The 24,461-nt window shown below is 34.4% G+C and overlaps 1 protein-coding gene across 2 annotated transcripts in view; it reads right to left on the bottom strand.

Moving 5' to 3' along the window:
* LOC306842722 (protein mono-ADP-ribosyltransferase PARP6-like) overlaps window positions 1-24,461 on the bottom strand; it is a 34,956-nt gene that overhangs the window by 369 nt on the left and 10,126 nt on the right. Inside the window, exons 2-23 of one of the 2 annotated variants that reach the window (XM_079373744.1) lie at window positions 22,318-22,449; window positions 21,976-22,053; window positions 20,120-20,214; window positions 19,970-20,030; window positions 19,800-19,890; window positions 19,654-19,720; window positions 18,479-18,628; window positions 16,739-16,889; window positions 16,392-16,523; window positions 14,454-14,549; window positions 14,291-14,383; window positions 14,082-14,207; window positions 9,666-9,731; window positions 9,306-9,373; window positions 9,172-9,220; window positions 8,968-9,080; window positions 7,535-7,607; window positions 5,872-5,941; window positions 4,665-4,744; window positions 4,522-4,585; window positions 3,444-3,528; window positions 1-1,711 (exon numbers count right to left, since the gene is read on the bottom strand). The exon at window positions 1-1,711 is cut by the window's left edge and continues 337 nt beyond it. In XM_079373744.1, the coding sequence (XP_079229870.1) occupies window positions 1,609-1,711; window positions 3,444-3,528; window positions 4,522-4,585; window positions 4,665-4,744; window positions 5,872-5,941; window positions 7,535-7,607; window positions 8,968-9,080; window positions 9,172-9,220; window positions 9,306-9,373; window positions 9,666-9,731; window positions 14,082-14,207; window positions 14,291-14,383; window positions 14,454-14,549; window positions 16,392-16,523; window positions 16,739-16,889; window positions 18,479-18,628; window positions 19,654-19,720; window positions 19,800-19,890; window positions 19,970-20,030; window positions 20,120-20,214; window positions 21,976-22,053; window positions 22,318-22,320 (1,914 nt within the window). In that variant the 5' untranslated portion in view covers window positions 22,321-22,449 and the 3' untranslated portion in view covers window positions 1-1,608. The remainder of the gene's footprint in view (window positions 1,712-3,443; window positions 3,529-4,521; window positions 4,586-4,664; window positions 4,745-5,871; window positions 5,942-7,534; window positions 7,608-8,967; window positions 9,081-9,171; window positions 9,221-9,305; window positions 9,374-9,665; window positions 9,732-14,081; window positions 14,208-14,290; window positions 14,384-14,453; window positions 14,550-16,391; window positions 16,524-16,738; window positions 16,890-18,478; window positions 18,629-19,653; window positions 19,721-19,799; window positions 19,891-19,969; window positions 20,031-20,119; window positions 20,215-21,975; window positions 22,054-22,317; window positions 22,450-24,461) is intronic. The other variant, XR_013781779.1, reaches the window with a different exon arrangement.

The following is a 24,461-nucleotide window of genomic DNA, read 5'->3' as shown; positions in this document are numbered from 1 at the left end:
AATCAAAAATATACTGTGCATATGCATTTAAAAAAAAAGGAAATTCTCTCTGTCTCTCTTTTTTTTTTTTTTTCAAAATGGACAATTATTTTTTATGGAATATCATATAAATGATTTATCCGTGCAACACCTGCCAAACACATGTCAAACTGTCAAATACATGTCAAAATGAACCATGCCGGTTAACACATAACTCACTAGCCATATTGGCAGGTTATGATTAGTAAATTATGTCCATAATATTACTAAAACAAATATAAAAAATGTTTACACACTGAACGACAAGCAGCATGTCTCTAAAATTCAAATACATTTTTTAATATTACGAAAAATGAAACTTGCAACAAAATAAATGTGAAGTAGTTTAAAATTGTATTTTTTTATGATATCCACAAACAATGTCAGAAATCTTTCAATTGAATGATTCAGAATCAGGTTGAAATATAAATATATTTAAATCTAATCTGGTTTATTACTGATATTTTGTGTTTTGGCTTGTTCTGAATGGCGTGTAACTTTTTTAATTTAATTCTTAATGGTTTTAATACAACTAGATACATTTTTGATCATTTTTTTCTGATGCATGTTTTTTATTTATTATGCACCCATTGTAATTATTTTACGATTATTATAAAGCCTTTTTATGTAAAGCACTACGAATTATCACTGTGCACATAAAAAGGCTTTAAAATAATTACAATGGATGCATAATAAATGACATGCATACATTTATTAAATGTGCTTTGCCTAAAAATGCAAGAGTCAAATTGGCTGAGGAGTGATTTCAAACTTTGGTCACAACAGGGAAGAAGAGACAATTGCAACTTGAATTGCACGCTAACTTTAAAAGAGTTTTGACTTACATTTGTGTGATTTCAGAGTTTGCACGCTTTACTATTATTGTAACATGTGAAGAATAAATAATGTGTCCAAATGTTTGACTGCTAGTGTACGTCATCCTACTGTAGAGCTTTGTGGAAATCACCCACAAACACTCGGGAATGTCTGAGACTGGAAATAAAGCTTTCAGATGACGTCACCAAAAAGCCTAAACATGAGTAACGACGTGTCCCCGTCCTCTCATCCACGTCCTGCCGCCGATAAATCGTGTAAGCGGAGCCGAGCAACAAAAGACGGGAAATTGATTTCAGCAGGAAACTCAGAGATAAATACATCTGGGATATTAATACATGTCAACAGTCAGAAAGAGCAGCGGAGGAGAAAGATGAAGAAGATACGAACACAACAAAACGCACAGATTCATCATTTACTATCCAGAGACGCAAAAACCGCAATAAGCATTTTAAATGACTCTCTTGTTTTTACGTGTACAGATATTTAGTGTGAGAAACGATCCGTCAAACTGATGCCAAAAAGAGAAAACGAGCGACAGATGTGACTTCACGCCCCGGCGAGATCCGTCTCGTTCAATCAGGCGCCTGTCTGCGTTTGACTGACAGCGGCTCTGTGGGAAGTCAAAGGGTTGTGGGCGGGGCTTATGGTGAAGTTTTCCTTCATCTCATTTCCTCGCGCAGGAAACCCCGCATCCCTCGAGAAAGACAGGACGAAGGAAAGTAGAGATGGATAGAGTGGAGGAAAGAAACGCCTTCAGCTGGAGTAGATCTGGGTGCCGATCACACGCATGATCTCCTTCTGGATCTTGGGCTCCTGTGTGTTGATGTTTGCGTCTCCCACCTGACCATCCTCATACCTGAGACACACACACACATCACATTAAAATAATATGTCATATGCAAAACTTGAAATTACCATATTCATTGGTTTTATCTTGCAAGAAGCCTATTAAGTGTTGTTATTGTTAACTAAAACTTAAAACTTTTTTTCATTCATTTTGCAATAAAACTTGCAATTTTCGTTAATTGAAATAAAACTGAAATATAAACTTGAAAATTAAAAAAAATCAGCATATTTTATTTGAGTTAGTAGCCAATGCAACAAGTATTAAAATGACTAAAACTAAAACTGAAATCAAAAATCAAGCTAATTGGACATAAAATAAAAATTACAAAAGCACATAACAAAATGAAAACCAAAAACATAAAAGCTAATTAATAAATACTATAAAAATACATAAATAATACTAAAAATAACACTAGTAACTAATGGTTTATGAAACTGCTCGTCACAATTTTGTGCACATTTTCCCCGTACACAAATCTATAGTAATATCTGTATATACATGTCTGTGCTTTGTCTCTCTCTCTCTCTCTATATATATATATATTCTATTTACTTCATATATATTTTAGTTTTGATAAAATCATTGCAAAACTGATGTTCTTCCTCAGTAATTTTGTCTTGCTTTCAAGTACAAATATCTAAACATTCTTAAATCAAGATACATTTACTTCAGATGCAAAATGACAGAAGATGATAAGTTTTTGAAGATAATTTTTTTTTTTAAGTGAGTTTTTGCTTAAAATGAGAAAAATATCAGCCAGTGGGGCAAGAAAAATAATCTTGTTTTTCTTATGAATTAAGTTTATTTTTCTGACCCCAAACTAAACTGACACGTTTTTCATGAAAAATGACTTAATATGTCATTTTGCTTCTCAAGTAAATCTATCTTGATTTATGAATAAATATTTGTATTGAAAAACAAGAAAAAATGTTTTTTTTTTCCAGTGTAGCTCTTTTTTCTTTGTTTTTTGTGATCTCAACATAAAATAGTGGATTTCTTGAGTTTTTGACATGTTGTTTTTTTCATGATTTTGATTGTCAAAATAACAAAATCACTGTTTTCTTGTGATCTCAACCCCGACCCATTATCCAGCAGAAGCACTAACTAAATTCATTCATTTAAGCTCACCGCAGGCGTACCTTTGCCGATTAAGAGAGACTGTAAACTAATAACATAAAGAGTAAAACACACACAAAAAAAGTTTGTTTTGATTGTACTTTCATGATTAATATAGTTACTGAAACTAAAATTAAAATCATTAGAAACAGATTTCCTTTACTTGAAATAAAATAAATGTTAACAAACTAAATTAAATATAAAAAGTAAAAACCTTTCAGCCATTTCTCATTTCAGTTGAGTTTTACTTAATGTACAAAAAATAACAAATGAAATTAATAAAAAAGATTTAGACATAAAATAAAAACTACACTAACTGCACAAACAAATAAATATAACTAACATTAAAATGAATGGAATATCTAAAAATAAAAATTGAATTAAAACATTAATAAAAACTACAATAATGATACTAAAATAACTTTATTATTATTTATTTTATTCTAGCACAAAAGTCATAAAAACAACTTTTCTATGTCTAGATCATCAGAAAACAGCCATTTAACATGCATAACATTTTGTTATGACAAGTTCATAATAAAAATAAATTGAGATCACAAGAAAACAAGTGCATGGTCTCTGGGGGCTTCCGTAGCCTCTCGTAATCAATCAGACAGACACTCACACGAAGAAGAAGCGTGTGCAGACGTGGTCAGACACCGGACACACCCAGATGTTGCCATGTTTCTGCAGGTCTTTGGATGTGATCACTGTCAACACAGAAACACCATCAGCCTTTTCACACTTCTGTGTTTCTGGCTTGCAGGGTAAAAGTTCAACAACTTAACAACAACGAGTTTGAGAATCAATGTCTTTTTATACAAATTAGAGATTATGAAAATGCTTGAACTGCCGGTACTTTACTCTACAAAGTGCAAACATTTCACAATTAAATTTTTGCATCAGCTCGGGTCGTTAAATACAAGTTTGTTTAACTCTAAATGTGGCGGTTATAATTCAGTTAGTTTTGTCGTTCTGTTCATTTGGTGCATAGCAAAAAAAAATTCCGCTATTATTATTATTAAAGTAATATTGTATTTTCTACTTGCTCTCCTTTGCATTATTAATGTGATGGTGTAAATGTACATTACATAATTTGCTCTGGGAAATACATATTAAACAATTGAGTTTATTATGCTTCAATCGGACTCAGAATTGTTTAATGCATTCTTGGAAAAATGTGCATCTGGACATAAATGTTGTCGTTTTAAGTAATTTATCATGATGTGGTGATTCAAGGGAAATTGAGATAATATGCTCAGATGTACCGGAGATCAAAGACTATATAAAAAGGGATGTCGGAGATGGAGAATAGAAACCATCCGGCACTATATTGAGCCTATTATCTCACGAATCATAAGTGACAAACAAGTAAAATGCTATTTCTTTGTAGATTATATAACAACAACTTGGAAAACAGACAAAACAGAAAAGGTAAGAAGCATTATTTGAGAAAAGGGCATACTGATATAATAGGCGCAGACCTGTAACAAAACTAAATTTACCCTGCGCTGACGTGATTTCTGATTTCGTGAAATAGGCTAATCATCTCATACATCAGTCCTGGCTGAGAAACAGGATTTAACCAAACACAAGAGAATTTATTAAGCAATATATCAAACAAATCTTTCTCTACTCAAGCCAAATGTTTCAAGCCAAAACTGACTGAACTGTTAGAGCAGGTGAGATCTGAGATGTTTTACCTTCACAGAGAGCGATGCAGTTTAAGTTCCTGCTCTGGAGGAAACGCGACTGTATCGGGCGACTCTGTTGAAGGACAAATAACACACATTTACTGCTCCGAGACGCCCAGCACAGGTCAAGTGTTTGAATGTTTCTGTCGTACCTGTGGTATTGTGTTCATTCGATTATATCGCTGGACTAACTCATCTTTAGTGGGCATGCGATGCTGGCCCTTCCCCATTCCTGAACACATACAAAACCAGAAGAAATAAATCATCATTTGATCTCATATACATCCCTTTTCCAGTGACATGATGTTGGTTATTTTTCTATGTGCAATGAACACTAAATGCCCAGCTACTAACTAGACTGAGTTGTTGTTGTTCAGTGGAAACATGTGAGATCAGACTGGACCTCAACTTGTTCATGAGCTGCAAAAATATTTCTTTTGGTCAGTATTTTTAGTTTTTACCAAGTATTTCTTGTATAGTCAGTTTGTTTTTTACCAGTAAAAACATCCTTTAAAACATTTACCTGAGAAGCAGCATTGCATGAGATTTTATGATTTGTTTTTTTAGAACATTAATCTTAAGTTTTATATTATTATTTGACATATTTTATCCTATTTTTTCTCTGAAATTTTCTTCCATATTTTTGTCTTGTTTTCTAGTAAAAATATCTAAAGATTTTTTCTAATTAAGATGCAGTTACTTGAGAAACAAAATTACATTGAATAAGTATTATTTTCTCAAAATTAAGCAACTTTATGCTTAAAGAAAGAAAAAAAAGTCAGTGGGGTCAGAAAAATAATCTAGTTTTCCGTTTAAATAAATGTCATGATTCTTACCTCATGGGCCGATTTTTTTATTTACATTTTTACTTTTTTACAATTACATTCTTCAGAAAACAAGACTTAATATCTTAATTTATTATAAATAAATATAATTTATCATTTTGCCTCTTAAATAAATGTAACGATGTAAGATTGTTTAGATATTTGCACTGCAAAAATAAGACAAATTCTGAAGAAGAAATCATTGTTTTAAGTGGAAGAAATTAACAAAAGGTAGAGGAGATTAGACTTAAAAGGAGACATTTGCCAATGAGGTAAGAAAAATAAACACTGAAAACTAGTCCTTCCCAAATTTGCTTCTGAAGTAAAAGTGTTGTTTTAGGAAAAAACAGACAAAATATTGATAAAGAAAATGATTGTTTGCAGTGTGGAAAAGGAAAAACAATTCAGCACATACAAAAAAAAAAAAAAAATTCAAAAAGAGTGTCCACGCACAACAAAGCAACATTCATATGGATCAGAAAACAGACTGAGGTGTTTGTTAGAGAGAGACTGAGGACGCGGGTCTGGATCCTACCTGAGTATCCAAAGGAAATACTGGATATGGGGCTCAGATAGATGCCCTTCCCGTACGCTGCTCCATGCAGCTTTGATGAAAGAGAAGAAGAGGAGGAGAGAATTACACGCTCTGCACACGCTCCCCGTGAAAGAAGAGAAACACGCCAGAAACGCTTTCACATCTGAGCCATGGGCCAAAGAATCACAGCAAGACACAGAAAGCACACGAGCACAGACGTCTGATGGGATGCACTCAATGAATGAAGAAGAAAGCATCATGGGAGAAGACGGGTGATGATGATGATGATGATGAATATGGTTTCCATTGAAGATGCATGAACATGCAGCATAATTAACGTTCAGTCTCATGAGAGTTTATAGCTGTATGACTGAATTAAACGATGGATATCTTTCCAGGAGAAAAGCATGACATCAACAAGCACCAGATGGCATGAAAATGACCGACATGAAAATGAAGAAGGAAATTTCTTATAGAAAAAGATCATTCCAGGAGGATTTAGTTGTTTTCCTGGTAAACTTCATCTTCAGTGTTGAACACAAACCCTCTAGAAACCTCATCAAACGCCACTGATCTCACAGTCTTCAGTGAAGCACAAAGAAACAAAGCTTGAGAACCACATTTATTTGAACTGTTCAGAATAGGATCCTACCATAATGTTCTGTATCCCACAATGCAATGCAACGTCACCTTCCATTTCCAGTGTGATGAACGAACCAGAAGTAAAATCTGCCATGATTTATAACATTAGCCTATTTAATCAGCCTGACAAAAGTTCATATATTTTTACACTAAATTGGATTGAAAATGCAAAATAAATATTTATTTCCAACGCCACTCACTGCACTAAAAAAATGATGTTCTTCTTCGGTATTTTTGTCTTGTTTTCCAGCACAAATATCTAAACATTCTTAAATCAAGATACAAAATAACAGGAAAAAGACAAGTCTTATTTTTTTTTAAACTTACTACATTTTATACTTGAAACAATAAAAAATATTGACCATTCAGAAAAAATAAACTAGTTTTCATTTTGAATGAAGTCAGTTTTTCTGAACCCACTGACTGATATTTTTGTTTGTTTGTTTTAAAGATAAAGTCACTTCATTTTGATAAATTTTTCTAAGTAAAGGTGTCCTGATTTAAGAATGTTGAGATATTTGTACTGGAATAAATTTTAAATGCATAAGAAAACATAAGAAGTCCTGTTTTCTGATCATCAAATGTAAGTGACAAGAAAAATATCGATCAGTCAGAAAGATGAACTTTTGGATTTGTTAGTTAATTTTTCTGACCCCATTCGTATTTAACTTCCACTTCATTTCGATTAATTTCTCAAAAATCAAGGCTTGCTATCTTTGTCATTTTTTTATCTCAAATAAATGTATCTTGCATTAAAAAACTTTTAGATATCTGTACTGGAAAACAAGAGAAAAAGACAGTGAGAATTCAAATGCTACACGATGAGGTCAAGTGAAACAATGTTGCAGATTACGGTTTCAAACGTTCCATTCTGTTTCACTTACTACTCTTACATAGTCAGCACTATACAGCACACACTGTGAAGTAAGCAGTATGCTAGTATTCCATTCTGAACGTGAGAACATGAGCTGTCCAATGAGGAGGTGCGTCTGAGGTCAGCTGACTGATGACTTTTACATACCTGCAGTTTCGTATAAGAGGCATTGACCAGTCCATTCCTCAGAACCGAGTGCCAGTTCTCAATATGGGAGCCACTAGAGAGAGAGAAACAAGTGATGATAAAACAAGTGAAAAAATCCCACAGACCAGAATTACACAGAGACTTGATGGTGCTGGACTCTTTGGACCAAAAGACACCTTAGTAACTTGCAGACATTCTCATATCATGGTTGTGAGTTTTGCACAGTCCTGCACCACTCGCTGTTCAGAAGATGTCCAAATTCAGTTTTATAAGTGTGACTGAAAACAATGAGATGACCTGTCCAGTATGATGTAACACTCGTGGAGGAACAGCACAGCGGCTGTTCGTTAAATCTGCCACTAGTTTATTTTTAAACACAGACGTCTGAAGATATTTCTGAGTTATGCTAGTCTTTTGTTGGCTGTTTTTGAAAGACTTTTATTTCTCGCAAGGTCTAAAAGTGGAATTGTGTCCACAAAAATAACACGCACAGAAATAGCACAAAAAAAAAAAACCCTGAAGTGTTTTCCGGTGGTGTTTAAATTTATACCACATTTAAAAGCCTGCACCCAATATAAACCTGTCATTATTTTTAATGCTCTTGATATTATTTCTCTGGTGGTCTGTCAGGATCATAGAAACATTTCACTGAGCTCTGAATAGTAACCTGATCTGCAGCTTATAAATATGATTTCTTGGCAGATTTAAATAAATAAGGTATAAAACAGGCCCACATTTTAGTTCTTAACCTACAAATAATTTTTGTTTTTCTAAAATGAACAATTGAAACTGATTATATAAACATTTCCACTTTATTGCATGACTTTGCTTGTTGAATTCAATCAAATAAGACAAGAAACTTGAGCGCAAACAACTATTTAATGTTGACATTCATTTAATGTTGGATAATAGATATGTCTCAATAGAAGATCAGATTTGTGCTTTGGGATCCCAATTTGTACCTTATTCATGCAAAATGCAGCCATTCTAAAAGCAATGATCTTTAGCACAAATAAAAACACTACACCACATACAGAATACTCTCCAAACTAGAATCCTCCCATTATATTCAATAAAGCTAAATGTAGTTCATAATCAAAATGTAGTTTGTAATCAAATTACATTTCTAACAGTCCCTGCTGCAAACTTGTTGCACTCCATCACTTAAAGTTTTTTGATTATAATGGAGGCATTCTAGTTTGTTGTTTTTGAAAGAAGTCTGTAATCTTTTTGTTTTTGAAACGAAACCAAGGCTGCATTTATTTGATCGAAGTCCACACCAGAGTTTCAATGCAACGTTGAGTGCAGACAGCTTTGTTAATTCTAACCGAAGCATTCGGGTTGGCTGCGTCGTTCAGCGAGTGCAGACAGTGATGCGAGTTTGATTCTCTGAGACGTGTGTGTGTGTGTGTGTGTGTTTCTGCAGGACTCACTGGAAGGCAAAGGTGCTGCCATAGAGCTTCTTTGCGGTGCGAAATCGAGCTTCTTTTGCTGGCGGGCTGCTCAACAGCAGAAACTGATGAGATGTGTGCATGAACTTCAGCTGCTATAAACAGCAAAACATACAGAAGTGAAAATGAAGAAGGATAAGCTTATAAAAGTTAAGCTGTTCTTGCATTTAAAAGTGTTCATCTTACCCTACTGAGCGGCAGCTTCACAATATGAGACCTGTTACTGGAGATGATCCTGCAGAGAGAAACCATCAGACGGGTCTAAACTCACTTACTGTGGTAAAATCCCTGTAATGCCCACCTGTTGCTTATTAACTCACCACTGCAGCAACGGATGAGCCAGAGGATCCAGTTTATCCATCTGCTTCTTAATCTCCAGATACGAGCCCTGAAAATACAAATACAGCCTCTGACAACTCATTTATCAATATCATTTTTACACATGCAATTTATTTTTTCAAACTTTAATTTAGGCTTTGTATGATTTAATAAGGATATTCTCCACAGGAATGTTGTGGGAAAGATATTTTATAAAGATTTAAGGATAATTTTTTTTAAGCAAGTAGACTGATTAAATCATAGCTTTCTAGAGTTTCTCATGACAAATCTGGACAATAAAACCAGATATGTCATGAAATATTAATGAACACATTTGTTAATCTTGCATTCGGCGACAGTACCTGCGTCATTTCCCGAATAGACATCACACTGTCTAGAGCTTTCTGCAGACGCTCATAATTCTTCTTCTGTTCGGCACAGGAGCAGTACAATAATCACACACACACACACACACACACACACACACACACACACACACACACACACACACACACACACACACACAAAGGAGGAAGGGTTTGATCCTGGTTAAAGTTGAAGTCAAGTTGATTTGAATATGAATACACTGCAAAAAATTATTTTCTTACTCAGTATTTTGCTTTTGTCTTTTTCAAACATCACTTAAGAAGCAAAATAAAGCAAAACTAAATTATGAAAAATTAGTGAGTTGATGCTTAAACACAGATGTTGTTTTCTTGTTTTTAACCCTTGATCTGTACTGAAATTCAGCACCTAATTTGATGTCAAAAATGAACTTTTAAACATTGCTTGCATCTCTCTAATTATGCTATATCACTATATCTTGGATTCAAAACTTGTTTTCGTTCAATTAGCATACTTAGCTGTGTTTCTTTTAGGAACTGACTGATCGTAGGCTGATCTGAGCTTATGCATTTTTGAGTGAAAAGAGCTTTAATTGTGGATAATTTTGCCAATGTTCTCTCAAAAACTGAGGTGCACGAGCTCTGATCAGTGAAGCCTGCAATCAATCAATTCCAAAAAGAAACAAATCTGTGCTAACTGAAAGAAAACAAATAGATTAAATCCAGGATTTGGTGATGATATAGCATAATGAGAAATTTATAAGCAACCTTTAAAAGGCTGGACAAAGAAAATCCTCTCCAGGTCAAAATGACTAGAACACAGCACGAGAGGTTATATTATTAACTCACTTAATTTTGATCCTTTTATCAAGAAACAAGACTTAATATATTAAGCCATTTAGTTTCGATTGCATCTTGATTTAAGAATGTTGAGGTATTTGCACTGAAAACGAAAACAATATACAAAATAAGAAAATTATTTTTGGTAGTGTAGTTTCAGTACATTATAAACACTTGACTGATGTATGGAAGACCGATTCCACCACTGAATAAAAAATAAAACAAGGTAATTGTGAATTTTTTAATGCAATTTCACGTTCAAATCTCACAGTTTTGACTTTTTTATTGCAATTCTGACTCCTTTTCTCAGAATTATGACATATAAACACACAATTGCGAGTATTAAAGTCCAATTCTAAGGAAAAAGGACTGTTTTCTTACAATTGCGAGTTTATATGAGTTTATCTTGTCAGTGTCTGCGCTTGCTTGGCCATTTGTTGTGAAAAATAAGGAAAGTGTCCAGCTAAATTCAATTAGTATTTTGTTAGACGGGTTTTTACCGCGGCAGCCGTCGTGTGAAGACCGAAGAGTGTAAAGACCATCGACTCCACCGTGTGACTGGGACACCGGCAAAGGATATAAGTATCGCTTTTTATTTCTCCTCTTTTCTACTTGTTTCACTTCTGTTTCAGTTTTTACAACCATTTACTATGTGTAAGTAAGTTGTTGTTTTCAGCATGTGTGTTTGGCTCAGTGTTATTTCTTAGGATTACTGATAAACTATACTGTCGTGATTTGTATTTATCTATTTTAATTTTAGTTAAATAATGTCTGAATTTATTATGTCTGTATAGGTATTTTATTAAGTGTTAGTTTTATTTAATTTGAGTTATTTTAATACTTCAACAAACTAAATGGAAATGAAATATATATATAAATTTATAAATGTGTGTGTATATATATATTAGGGATGGGAAGATTCCCCGATTCGCTCGGTGCATCAGCAAAAAGTGTGCATTGGATATTAGTTGGCATTTGTATCGCGATGCATCGTTTCTAACATATTTGCATCGGTAAAACAGATTTATTTATATTTAATTACTAGTGGATGCGCTACACTTTTATTGTTTAGAAAGTGACCAAAAATCTGTGACCAATATTTTATCTGTAGATTGATTTCTGTAGATTTGAAACTAAACTGTTTCTCAAGCGCGTTCTCTCATCACCGCTGCGCGTGAATAATCACAACACCACCACGGAGACCTGAGGAAAAGCAGGGATTAAAGTCCAAAATCTGACTTGAAATAACCTAACAAATCAATCGGGGTTAAAGCGGTTATAAACGACAATCGAACTAATTTGTGCACGCTTATTCTTAAGCAGCCCTTAATGTCGATCATGGATCAGATCGATCCAGCATGGCAAACAGCAAATATATCTGTGCTGTTTAATGCATTTGAGACGTTTTATTTTCCTCAGTGCATAACTGACATGTCACGAGTATATTTTTCATCCATAAATGTTAGAAAGTCATGCAAATACATCCATTTTGCTGTCAGGAGTGGGTTTACGCGAGTGGACAAGCGCTGCTGCACACTAATCAGACGGAGCGAAATAATTCTCAGTCAAATATGCATTTTATGAGAGCAGTAACTGTAAAGGGACTATAATTAATGGGTAAATAAAATGTAAGCTAATACAGTCCTAATTACTAAGCTCAGATGAGTTAATGTGTGTTTCTTATAGCAGTCAAAATGTCGTTTTATTTTAGTGATTTTAACTTTTAGTGATTGTTAATGCTTTAAAGAGCATGTTAGATTCTAATGCTATCTGTTCTAACTATAAAAGGTACAGCTGTTATAAAACCAGACAGAAAGGCTGCATGGCTATGATAGTCTGTGAGAGAGTCAGTGGTAATATTGCATTCCTATTGGTCAGTGTTAGAGGAGCTCAGCTTAGCCTGCCCTGAGTAAGTAGCCACAGTGACTGAGGTTGATCTTTGTTAAATTTGCTTTATGGAACTAAATCATTTGACTGCGAGTCAGACTAACTGAAATAAGCCTGGCCTACTTGGTAAAATTGTTTTATGTTAGAAGTTAGAAGACACATAAGTTAATTTATGATTTGCTGTCTGTCTGAACCAAAGAAATAAAAGCGATCATATTTTTTCCATTGCATCGCATTGCATCGAATCGCATCGTAATAGGGGTGAATCCCATCACATCGCTAGCTGCTTCATATGTATCTTCAATGTATCGTATCGTTGGCTATGCATCGAGATGCGTATCGCATCAGCCTCAGTTATGGAGACGCACATCCCTAATATATATGTCATATATATAATATATATGGTTGTACTAAATGTTAAGTTTTGAAATTTTGTTGTATGCATTTGTCATTTTTATTTAATTTCTTTATTTTAAAAATGTGTATAGGTAGTATTTATAGTTTTAGCTTTTAGTTTTGGATCTGTTTTTTAGTTGTGTTAATACTACAATTGATTGCTTCTGTTGTCCTCATTTGTACATTGCTTTGGATAAAAGCGTCTGCTAAATGACTCAATAATAATAATATGTTGCAATTCTGACTTTATAAGAATTGTGAGATGTAAACTCACAATTGTGAGAAAAAAAGTCAGAATTGTGGGATGCAAAGTCACAATAATCTTTTTTATGTTTTATTCAGTGGTGGAAATGGGCTTCCCTACTGATGCTTTGAGCCCTGTTACACAGCAGATGCTTTTTGTTTTTTTTTGTTTTTTGCTAAAAAAACAAATGTGACCCTGGACCACAAAACCAGTCATAAGGGTCAATTTATTTTAATTGAGATTTATACATCATCTGAAAGCTGAATAAATAGCTTTCCATTGATGTGTGGTTTGATATGATTGGACAATATTTGGCCGAAATACAACTATTTGTAGCAATAGCCAACAATACATTGTATGGGTCAAAATTATGCCAAAAATCATTAGGATTTTAATTAAAGATCATGTTCCATTGAAGCTATTTTGTACAATTCCTAATGTAAATATATCAAAACTTAATTTTTTATTAGTTATATGCATTGTTAAGAACTTAATTTGAACAACTTTAAAGGAGATTTTCTCAATATTTAGATTTTTTTGCACCCTCAGATTCCAGATTTTCAAATAGTTGTATCTCAGACAAATATTGTCCTATCATAACAAACCATACATCAATGGAAAGATTATTTATTTTTATTATTTATTTTTTTAAATGACCCTTATGATTGGTTTTGAGGTCCAGGGTCACATTTGAAAATCTGGAATCTGAGGGTGCAAAAATTCTAAATATTAAGAAAATCACCTTTAAAGTTGTCCAAATGAAGTTTTAGCAATGCAAAAATTAAGTTTTGATATATTTACAGTAGAAAATTTACAAAATATCTTGATGGAACATGATCTTTATTTAACATCCTAATGATTTTTGGCATAAAAGAGAAATGTATAATTTTGAGCCATACAATGTATTGTTGGCTATTGCTACAAATATACCTGTGCTACTCATGACTGCTTTTGTGCTCCAGGGACACAGATGTGTTTTTGATGCACAAAATGTACATTTATACTGATGAATTTGCAGAGTAACAGATCAAACAATAGTTCATATGAGTGCAAGAAGAGACAGTCACCTTCGGGTTGAAGGCGAGTGTTTTGGGGTCATTAGGGTCGACCACGGACGGATACGGCTCAAAGATGATGCTTTTACGGGGCGACTCGAGAGCGGCGCGACACATGGCCACCAGCAGGTCCACCACCTGAAGATGAACATCACACAACATTTACTCAACAAACTCTGAACCTCAGCACACAAGATGAATGAATGGAGCTCGTGACGCACCTCAGCGCCGGTGGCCACCTCCTCAGCCGCTCCGGACATCACTCCCAACGTGTAGAAGGAAAACACACACAGCTCTCTCGTGCAAACCGCGGGCTGGCGGGAAGAAACCGACCAATCAGAGCAAAGAACCCAGCTTTAGCCGTGAGCAACAGCTGACGCTCACCTTCAGCATGGATCCGTTCTGGAAGACGTGCTGCTCGTCACACACCACGCAGTATTCGTTCAGAGTGGGGATCCGCTGCTCAGAGTATTTCATTATCTAACGGAGGATAGACAGAGACGATCATCAGAAGAAACCCTGAGCTGATGGGATCCTCTGTCACAGGAAGATCAAAGAGAATCGCAGCGCAATAACAGAGAAAGTGGAGCGAATCACGAAGCTGTTGTGTAATATGATGATGATGATGAGTGAAAAACACACACTGGAAACTGCATTAGGATGCTGACATTTTAATACGGCAGCATTGTTGAATTGGTTGACACATATTACAAAGAAGTTAATTAAATATTGTTCCAATTCTAGATGCTGATTGGTCAATCCAGTGTTCCAGTTGTGCTAAAAATACACACGATACACACTACTGTGAGTTTGGGGACGGTAAGATTTTTTTAATGCTTCTGCTCACCAAGGCTGCATTTATTTGATTAAAAATACTGTAAAAATGTGAAATATTATTGCAATTTAAAATAGCTGTTTTCTATGTGAATATGTGTTAAACTGTAATTTATTTCTGTGATCTGCAGCTGTATTTTCAGCATCATTACTCCAGTGTCACATGATCTTCAGAAATCATTATAATATACTGATTTACTGCTCAAGAAACATTTCTGATTATTATCAATGTTGAAAACAGTTGTGCTGCTCAATATTTTTATGGAAATTTTTCAGGATACACAGATGAATAGCATTTATTTGAAACATAAATCTTTTATAACATTATAAATGTCTTTACTATCACTTTTGATCAATTTAATGCATCCATAATCTCTTAAAAAAAAAAAATCTTACTAACCCCAAACAGAAATGATGTAAAACAGCTACTATGTACATCACGTTTCACAAAATCACATTTGAATGACTGTGAATGTGTCCTAAATTTATCTGTGCTGCTAAGCAATAAGGTTCGTGTTATATAATGCTATATTGTGAATATTACTGAAACATCTTTCAGCTGTGGCTATTCTTCACGCTATAGCACGGCCTCTTGAACCTTATTACTGTAATAACAGCACGGTTATGAAATAATCACAGCTTCATTTACTACATGACATTTGCACATCACTCCACCATGTTCCTTTTGAACTAATAACTGCAGTTAAGCTAAATATTTCATAAGTGATATAAGAGAGCCTTTTAAGAATGAAAATCTGAAAAATGTCTTAAGATAAACACATATACAAGTGGTCAAAATGGTCAAACAAAATGTGTGATTCCAGTTTCATCACCCTTGGTGTGAATTAATTTTCAATAATTTAGTGGACTGTTGGTTATTCTGTATTCTTATTATTTGTATTTTTAATTTAATTTTTAATCTTTCAAATAATCTTCTAAAAAAGCTGTACATTTTTGGTAGGTGCTTTAATCCTGTGCATCATTAATGCAATAAATGCAATAAAGTTAGTTATTTTATCACCTTAAATGTGCATTAATTTAATAGACTGTTGCTTATTGTTTTTATTTATTTCTAATTTTATTTAATTTATAATTTAATTCAATTGAACAATTTTTTTAACTTCATTTCATTTGTTATTTAATGTAATTTTATTTTATTTTATTTTTCAGATTCAAAATAAAGCTGTACATTTTTGGTAGGTGCTGTAATCCTCTGCACCATTAATGTATATTTAAGTTTGTTGTATTTTATCACGTTAGGTGTGCATTAATTCTGGGGGGTTTTTTTCATTTAAAATAAAGCTGTACATTTTTGGCAGGTGCTTTTAATCCTCTGCGGCGCCATGATTATGACCTTTTACGAGATTTACGGTCTGTATTTAGCCTCACTAAGACGCTGTACTCGACATGCGCGGATGTGATGTTGGGATGGGCATCATGGGAAAGGATGAAGTCGTGCGTGTCGCGGAGGCTGTAGTGTGACCGTACCTGCACGAGGAAGCCGTACTCCAGCGTGGGGATGTTCTTGCAGTGTCCGCCCGCCTGGGATGAGAAAAACAACTCAATCAGCTGGCGGGTGGTAATCTGCGCAGGGGCCCTGCCCGCCGGGACAGCCACAGTCTGATGGGTTAACGGAGACAAAGCATTATGGGAAAGATGCCAGCCAGCCGTGTTAGGCGAGGGGATGTCGGAGGGCAAAGAGGCTGAGGGTTGGGATGAGGGACTGTGCATCCATGTTTTATCTGGAGGCCCTAGTGAGGGGTCACGGGTATGGAGAAGCGGGGAGAGAGTGTTTGGAACAGAAAGCGTGCAGTCGGGGAAGACGGGATGCTGACCTGGCTGTTCGGAGGATAGCTAAACAGCTCCCCCTTGGGGTTCTTCATGGTACAGGAGATGGAGCGGTTCATAAGCCGGGTGACTCTGAGCTCGGGTACGTTCAGTTTGCCTTTCAACACTGTGTCCTGGATCAGGGGGAAACTGGGAGACCTGGAGCCAAGATGGAGGCCACAGCCAGCGGATGAGTTCACGCTGGAATTACCTTAATTATGCTTGCCGACTAGTAGAAAGCAGAACTTGTACTGCAAAAATGACTTCTTATTTAATGTTTCTGTCTCGTTTTCCAGTACAAACATCTAAACATTAACTTCAGTAGCAAAATGATATAGGAGGCCAAGTCTTGTTTTGTAAAAAATGTATCAAAATTAAATAGGCTTTTGCTTAAAACTTCAAAAAATCACTGCCAATGGGGGTCAGAAAAACAAACGTGTTTTTCCCATTGAATTTAGTTTATTTTTCTGACCCCACCAGGATATATTTTTTCTTGTTTTAAGATTAAACTTCATTTTTATACATTTTTAACAAAACAACTTGACTTAATATCTTTTATTATCTTGCTTCTCAAGTAAATACAAGATCAAGTCTTGTTTTGTTAAACATGCACAAAAATTAAATTAAACTTTTGCTTAAAACATGAAAAAATCCATTTTAATGGTGTCAGAAAAATAAACTTGTTTTCCCATTAAATTTAGTTTATTTTTCTTACCCCACTGACAGATATCTTTTGTTTTAAGTTTAAACTCGCTTTATTTTTATTTGATTTTTTTACAAAACAAGATATAATATCTTTTGTTGACTTGTTTACTTGATCTTTTATTTACTTGAGAAGCAAAATAATAAAAGATATTGGCTTGTATTGTGAAAAATGCATCAAAATTAAATGAGTTTTTGCTTAAAACAAGACCAAAAAAATCTGCCAATGGGGTCAGAAAAATAATCTTGTTTTCCCTTTAAATTAGGTTTATTTTTCACAGACATTGGCAGATACTCACTTATATAATATCATATAATATAAAAATGATAAATATACAAAGCAGAATTTTTTTATTTTGTTTTTTTGTTAATAAAGCTCAACAGTCAGGCAAAATCGTAATTCAAAATCTCCTTAAAATAAATCTTAATTAATCTAAACCTTTCATTGCAGACTTAACTGGTTATATGACAATGATAGCCCTCCTGTAGCTCAAACAGCATGGCATTAGCAACACTGCATTGATTTCAATTCCCAGTGAATGCTTGAATCGAAAAAATACATATAGCTTGAATGCAAGTGTACACAACTATGCATAAAAGTGTTTGCCAAATGCATGAATGTAAATGTAAATATAATTTCTTATACGTTCTTAAATCCTGTTTAATTACAGAATTCCAGGTGAGGAACTTCACTACCCATAATCCTGAAGCCAAAGAAGTTGAAAATATAATAAATCCTGCAGTGGATTTATGGAGCCTAACTAGGTAATTATATACTGCGAGTCAATATGGGACGGTGTAGCATTCCTATACCTTTGTTGTTTTAATTTTATTACTTTTCTTTTTGCTTGTACTGTTGTGATCGTTCTGAAGTTGGTTGGTTTGGTTCATTGCTTCAAACTGATTATTGAAAAGTTCCCTATGGAGAAAATGAATGGAAAACACTTCCAGCCGATCACTGTTGAGCCCTATTTTAGATGCATCAACCACGATCAGATTGTTAGCATGAATGACGTGTGTTTTCAAATCAAACGATAAGGACGTACTTGGGAATCGGGGAGAAGATGCTCAATCCTGCACGAAATTTCTTGATGGTTCCTCCGGCTTTGAACCAGCTATGTCGTTTCTCCTGCTGGGCTTTGAGGAACTCATTACTGAGGTGCTTCCACTGCTGCGACGTGAACGTACTGAGGATCCTAGAAACACCAAAACAAGCTTCAGCTTCATTTTGACAGTCTTTCATTACAGTTTCTGTTCAATCAATCAATCAATGAAACAGAATGACTTAAACACACAACCATTGAAAAGTTTGGGGTCGGTAAGATTTTTTAAATACTTCTGCTCACCAAGGCTGCATTTATTTGATAAAAAACAATGTAAAAATGTTAAATAATATTATAATTTACAATAGCTGTTTTCTATGTGAATATGTCCTAAAATGTAATTTATTTCTGTGATGCGCAGCTGAATTTTCAGCATCATTACTCCAGTCTTCTTCAGAAATCATTATAATATACTGATTTACTGCTCAAGAAACATTTCTGATTATTATTAATGTTGAAAACAGCTGTGCTGCACAATATTTATGTGGAAACGTGATACATTTTATTTTTCAGGATTCACAGATGAACAAGGTTCAAACACTGCAAAAAAGGCTCATCTTAGTATTTTTGTCTTGTTTTTAGTCAAAATATCTAAAGATTCTTAAATTAAGATGCATTTACTAGATAAGCAAAATGACTTAAGATAATTTGTCTTGTTTCCAGGCAGCAAAAAAAAAAAATTAAACTAAATTAAGTGCATTTTGCTTAAAACGTGTAAAATGATCTGCCAGTGGGGTAAGTAAGATATTCTTAAAACAAGAGTATTTAACTCAGATAATTTTACTTATTTTAAGCAAAATGCACTTAGTTTTTTTTTACCCCTGGAAACAAGACCAATTATCTTAAGTCATTTTGCTTATCTAGTAAATGCTTCTTAAATTTAAGAATTTTTAGATATTTTGACTAAAAACAAGACAAAAATACTAAGATAAGCCTTTTTTTGCAGTGAAAGAACAGCATTTATTTGAAAAATAATTATTTATTTGACTTTAATGTCACTTTTGATCAATTTAATGCAGCCTTGCTGAAATAATCAATTAGAATGACTCCATAAGGAACAATAAAAAATTAGCAAATCTTTCTTTTAATTTAATATGATTGTCAGTGTGTTGACTTACTTCTTTAGTTGAAGGCCCAAACTGAAGCCTTCTTTATTGGACGGCTGAAACACGTCCACAGACGGTTCTGTAGGAATAAATGAAATAAAAGTACTGTAAAGTAAATAAAAGGCCTGCAAACACACAGAAATGCACACGTTTCTCACCTGGTCCATCCAGGTACTGCGAAAGAGAGAAACGGAGGCGTAAGACGATGGGCTCCGTTCGGATCACCTTCCATGCGGTCGCCACCTCCTCCTGCAAACACACAAATCACTTTATTCCCATTTCAACATCTGTTTATGAAGTAGCTTGTATAGGAAGTGTGCGGTCTCACATCCAAGAAGCTGATGTTGATTTGCAGGTCGATGTCCACGTCATCGATGGTGCCGTACTCTCTGCAGGAAGAGCAGCACACTCAGAATGAAAGTGAATCGGGTGTGAATGCACAGATCCGAATCAGATGTGGAGCGAGGGCCGTTCTCACCTGACAGACACACCGCTGTCTGTGTAAATGTCTTTTACAGCCTCGATGTCAGCATCCAGCTGTGGGTGACGGTACAGGTCGGCTGCACAGCTCCCCTACAGGTGGACAGCGATATTACACAGTTTTACATGTGACCCTGGAGCACAGAGCCAGTCATCAGTAGCACAGGTATATTTGTAGCAATAGCCAACAATACACTGTATGGGGCAAAATTATACATTTTTCTTTTATGCCAAAAATCACTAGGATATTACAGTTTTTCTCAATTGCTTAAACACATTTCTTGAAATTATGCCTCTTTTTTGTGAAACTCTAAACACGAATCCATAACTCCTAACTCAATTCCCCAAACTTCCTATATTCAGGTCAAAATGAAGCTCTCCACTCAAAACAACTCAATCTTGCTGAAAAACCAAACTTTGCTCTCAGACATGACACACAAACAGTCAAACACACACACACACACACTACAACACAGTTTTACACACTGATGAGATCAATTCAAAACAATACTACAAAAACCAGTAATAAGTGTGGTACTCCCCAAATGTTTTATTCCTCAATTTAATGTACTGTAGAGTACGGTACAATAAAGCAAACAACAAAAATAATTATTCTGCTGGACGGGCCAAAGAACCTCTTCAGCATCACAGGCTATACTGGCCCTGGCCAGGCAGCAGGGGTAAAATCCTCTCGCATGCCTGATGTCCTTGTGTCATTGTTCACAAACAAGCCAAATGCTTAGTCATGTTGTCAATATAACACTGCAATCACAGCTTGTTCAAAAGAATGAGAAACCTTTTATGATGTGCACAAGTGACTAGATGATGTGGAGGTTGAACAAGTAGTTTTGAGAATATCATTTCTGATCTGAGAAATGCACCAAAGCCACTGAGAAAAACTGTAAGCTGACTTTGGCCCTTTATCCATCGAAGGCTCTGATTGGTGTTTGATCAATTTTGACTCCTAGTGTTTCCTCTTGAGTAACTGTGTGCTAATTGAGCTCAAACTGTGCAGACTTGAGTGAACAATATTGAATGTTAGTGTTTTCTAAATGAGCACATGGTGTAAGCACTGAGAAATAACAGTTGACCAAATCTGAGTCATGTGTTAAAGCAGGGAATAGTGTTTATAGTTCAGGGAAATGGGTGTGTTTTTTGAAAAAGGGCTTTATGGTTTTGAAATTTTAGTTCAAAAGCCTGGTTATAGTGTTTTAGCAATCAAGAAAAACTGTAAGTAAAGATCATGTTCCATGAAGATATTCAGTGAATTTCCTACTGTAAATATATAAAAACTTCATTATTGATTATTAATATGCATTGCTTCATTTGAACAACTTTAAAGCTGATTTTCTCAATATTTAGATTTTTTTGCACCCTCAGATTCTCAAATAGTTTCAAATAGCATCTCAGCCAAATATTGTCCTATACATCAATGGAAAGATTATTTATTCAGCTTTCAGAAGATGAAAAATGACCCTTATGATTGGTTTTGTGGTCCAGGGTCACAAATGGCTCGTTTACTTCACTTTTATGGCTAGAGGTGCACATAGTCAGTGGTTTGTTTCTGCACTGACATTCATTTGAGATTTAAAGCCAAAAGGAAATATTTCCTACATGAAGAGACAGTATACAAATGAAAATAAAGGCATTAAAGACACTATATGATGAAAAAGTTTAATTTGCTTCAACAATCTTAACAGTATTTTGCTGCCTTATAATACAGGCAACATCAAACTTAAAGGCAACATTAAAATGACTTACAAAATGTCTGTCATATCTTTAAAACGAAAACAATTGTACTAAACTAATGTAAGAAACTCACTGTAAAATGTTTTGAGGACTGAAGTGTTTTACCTGAATCCCGTACAGAAACTGCTCCGGTTCATTCTCTCCATCCGATTCTTCATCTGTCCAGCACTGGCCTTTAATATCCTGAATAAACAGACGCAGTGCTATTTTAGTATTTTTTTATATTTATATTTCACTTTTTTATTTCAGTTTTAGTAATTTTAGTATTCCAACCTAAACTCATTTATTTCAGTTAGTTGCCAAGGCAACATTTCTCATTTTCATTTTTGTGTCATCTCTCATTTCTCAGCCAGTGTCTGGAGCGCGGTGTTTGTGTCCAGAGACCCGCAGCTGAACGCAGGCCGTGTCTGATGGTGTTTGTGTGTGTAATGAAGTGTGAACACTCACCATTGGCTCCGGTGTTCACAGACGCGTTTCTGACAGGATGAAGCTTTTCTGATCCATTTCAGCTCAAACCGCAAAACAACAGGCACTCTGGGACGACGGGAGACGACTTCAGTAAGATGAGCTCTTTGCTTTCTGGAGAAAAATAAACAGATTACTAGACAGATCATTTATCAAAACCACAGAGAACTTCCCATTTAACTCAATAACCAGTTACCAAAGAGAAATGACAAATTATTGTGCACCTGCAGATTTATGCATCTCAAGAGAGACAAAATAAATCACTGTAATATCTGCAATCATAAAGATTACATAAGATTTGTAATAATGGAAAAAAGCTGTGCTTAGTGCTGTTTGCAAGTATCACTGCCACTAATAAACTTAATATCTTCATCTGCTGGATGATAAAACAGATGAAAAAAATAAAATAAAATAAAAATCACATGAACATTGAAGCAAGAAAAGTTATTGTAATATTACTGTAAAAACTATTTCTTTGTAATTAACGGTGAAATTTACTAGCAATTTCTGAGTGAAAATTGTTTCTGCATTTTGTCATTGTGTGTGTGTGTATACATACGTATATATATATATTCCTATTAATTGATTTTTGAATGTATTTTAACTTTAATACATAATAAAATACTATAATGAGAATTACCATTAAAATTAATGAAAATTACAAATAAAACTCAAAAGCAAAACTGGATTTTTACAATACAAAGAAGATTTAAAGTGAGACTCTTTTTACTTAAACCCTCTTAGAAATACCCTAGCAACCATTCAGAACACCCTAGCAACTGCACAGCAATGCATAACGAACCTCCCAGGACTCTTCTGCAACCAGGCAGCATCAATCTCACATTGTGACCTTTGCACGGTCAAACATCGCTGACATTTTCTCACATGAAAGATTCTAGTGTCATATTTGTGAGCGTGCAGATGACCTACAGCATCCAGTCCTGAAGACCTACAGAAACAGAGGTGCCTTTCTGTCTCTGGTTTCACTTCAGCGCAGCCGTTTAAAATAATGTTCTGTTCTTTCTCCTCCATCTCGCCACTGTGTATCCTAGCAACAACACCTTCTGTCTGTGTCACTGTTTCGTGTGTGTGTGTGTGTGTGTGTGTCTGTGGGCACAAATTTATAGAAGCAAATTCCCAAGTAGTCCTATACAAGTCATATCTGATAAATACTGACATAACACACCACATGGACGTCACAAAACCTGCCAAGAACATGCACGGCTTTTATTTCTCCCTAAATTCAAAAGATAAAAATAAAACAATATATATTCTGCATTAAAATATCGCTCTTAGGAGCATTGTGATTTTTGTGCATTGTGAAATTATTTTTAATATTGATTTTCAGTGTATTTTTACTTTAATACATTACAATAATAAGAAATTAGATTATTATATAATAATAAAACAGATTATTGGAGAATGTTTTACAAGAAAATACTATTTTAGTCTTTCGACTTCAGATTTTCATATTTAATTCCATGTGTTAGTTGCAGTTTCTTTGTAATCAATTGTGAAATTTACCAGCAATTTCTGAGTGAAAACTACACCAATTTCTTTTCATTGAAGGATTTACTTTCGTTTGCATTGTAAGGTTATTTTTACATTCATATTGAAATTATTTTTGATGTATTTTTACGTTACTGCATTAAAATACTGTATTACAATAATGAGATTCTACAATTAAAAATAATAATTTTGTTTATTCTTCGCTTTTATAGTTACTTTTATTTTTTCTACATCTGTTGTAATTATTTTATGAATATTTTAAATTCTTTTTATGTAAAGCACATTGAATTACCATTTTGTATGAAATGTATACTATATAAATAAACTTGCTTGCAAATTACAAATAAAAAATGAAAGCATCTGGATACATTACAGAAAATCTGTTTAATTGTCACAAAAAATGAAGACGCAAATCCACATACTATTCCTGTTTCTTTGGTTATGAATAATAACTCATTTCAAACTTAATTTGAAATCAGAAATATAATTTTGTAAACTATAAAATTGTAAACTATACAACAAAGACATTTAGATCAGGTCTAAAACATCTGTAAAATCCAAAAGCTTTCCTCTTTTCTTCAAAAAACAGACATTTTGTTGTTATAAGGAGTCACAGT

This window comes from Barbus barbus, assembly GCF_936440315.1.
Source record: "Barbus barbus genome assembly, chromosome: 23".
NCBI classification, from domain to species: Eukaryota; Metazoa; Chordata; class Actinopteri; order Cypriniformes; family Cyprinidae; genus Barbus; species Barbus barbus.
Note: the sequence above shows the minus strand (reverse complement) of the source record. Positions and strands in the feature narration are given on the sequence as shown.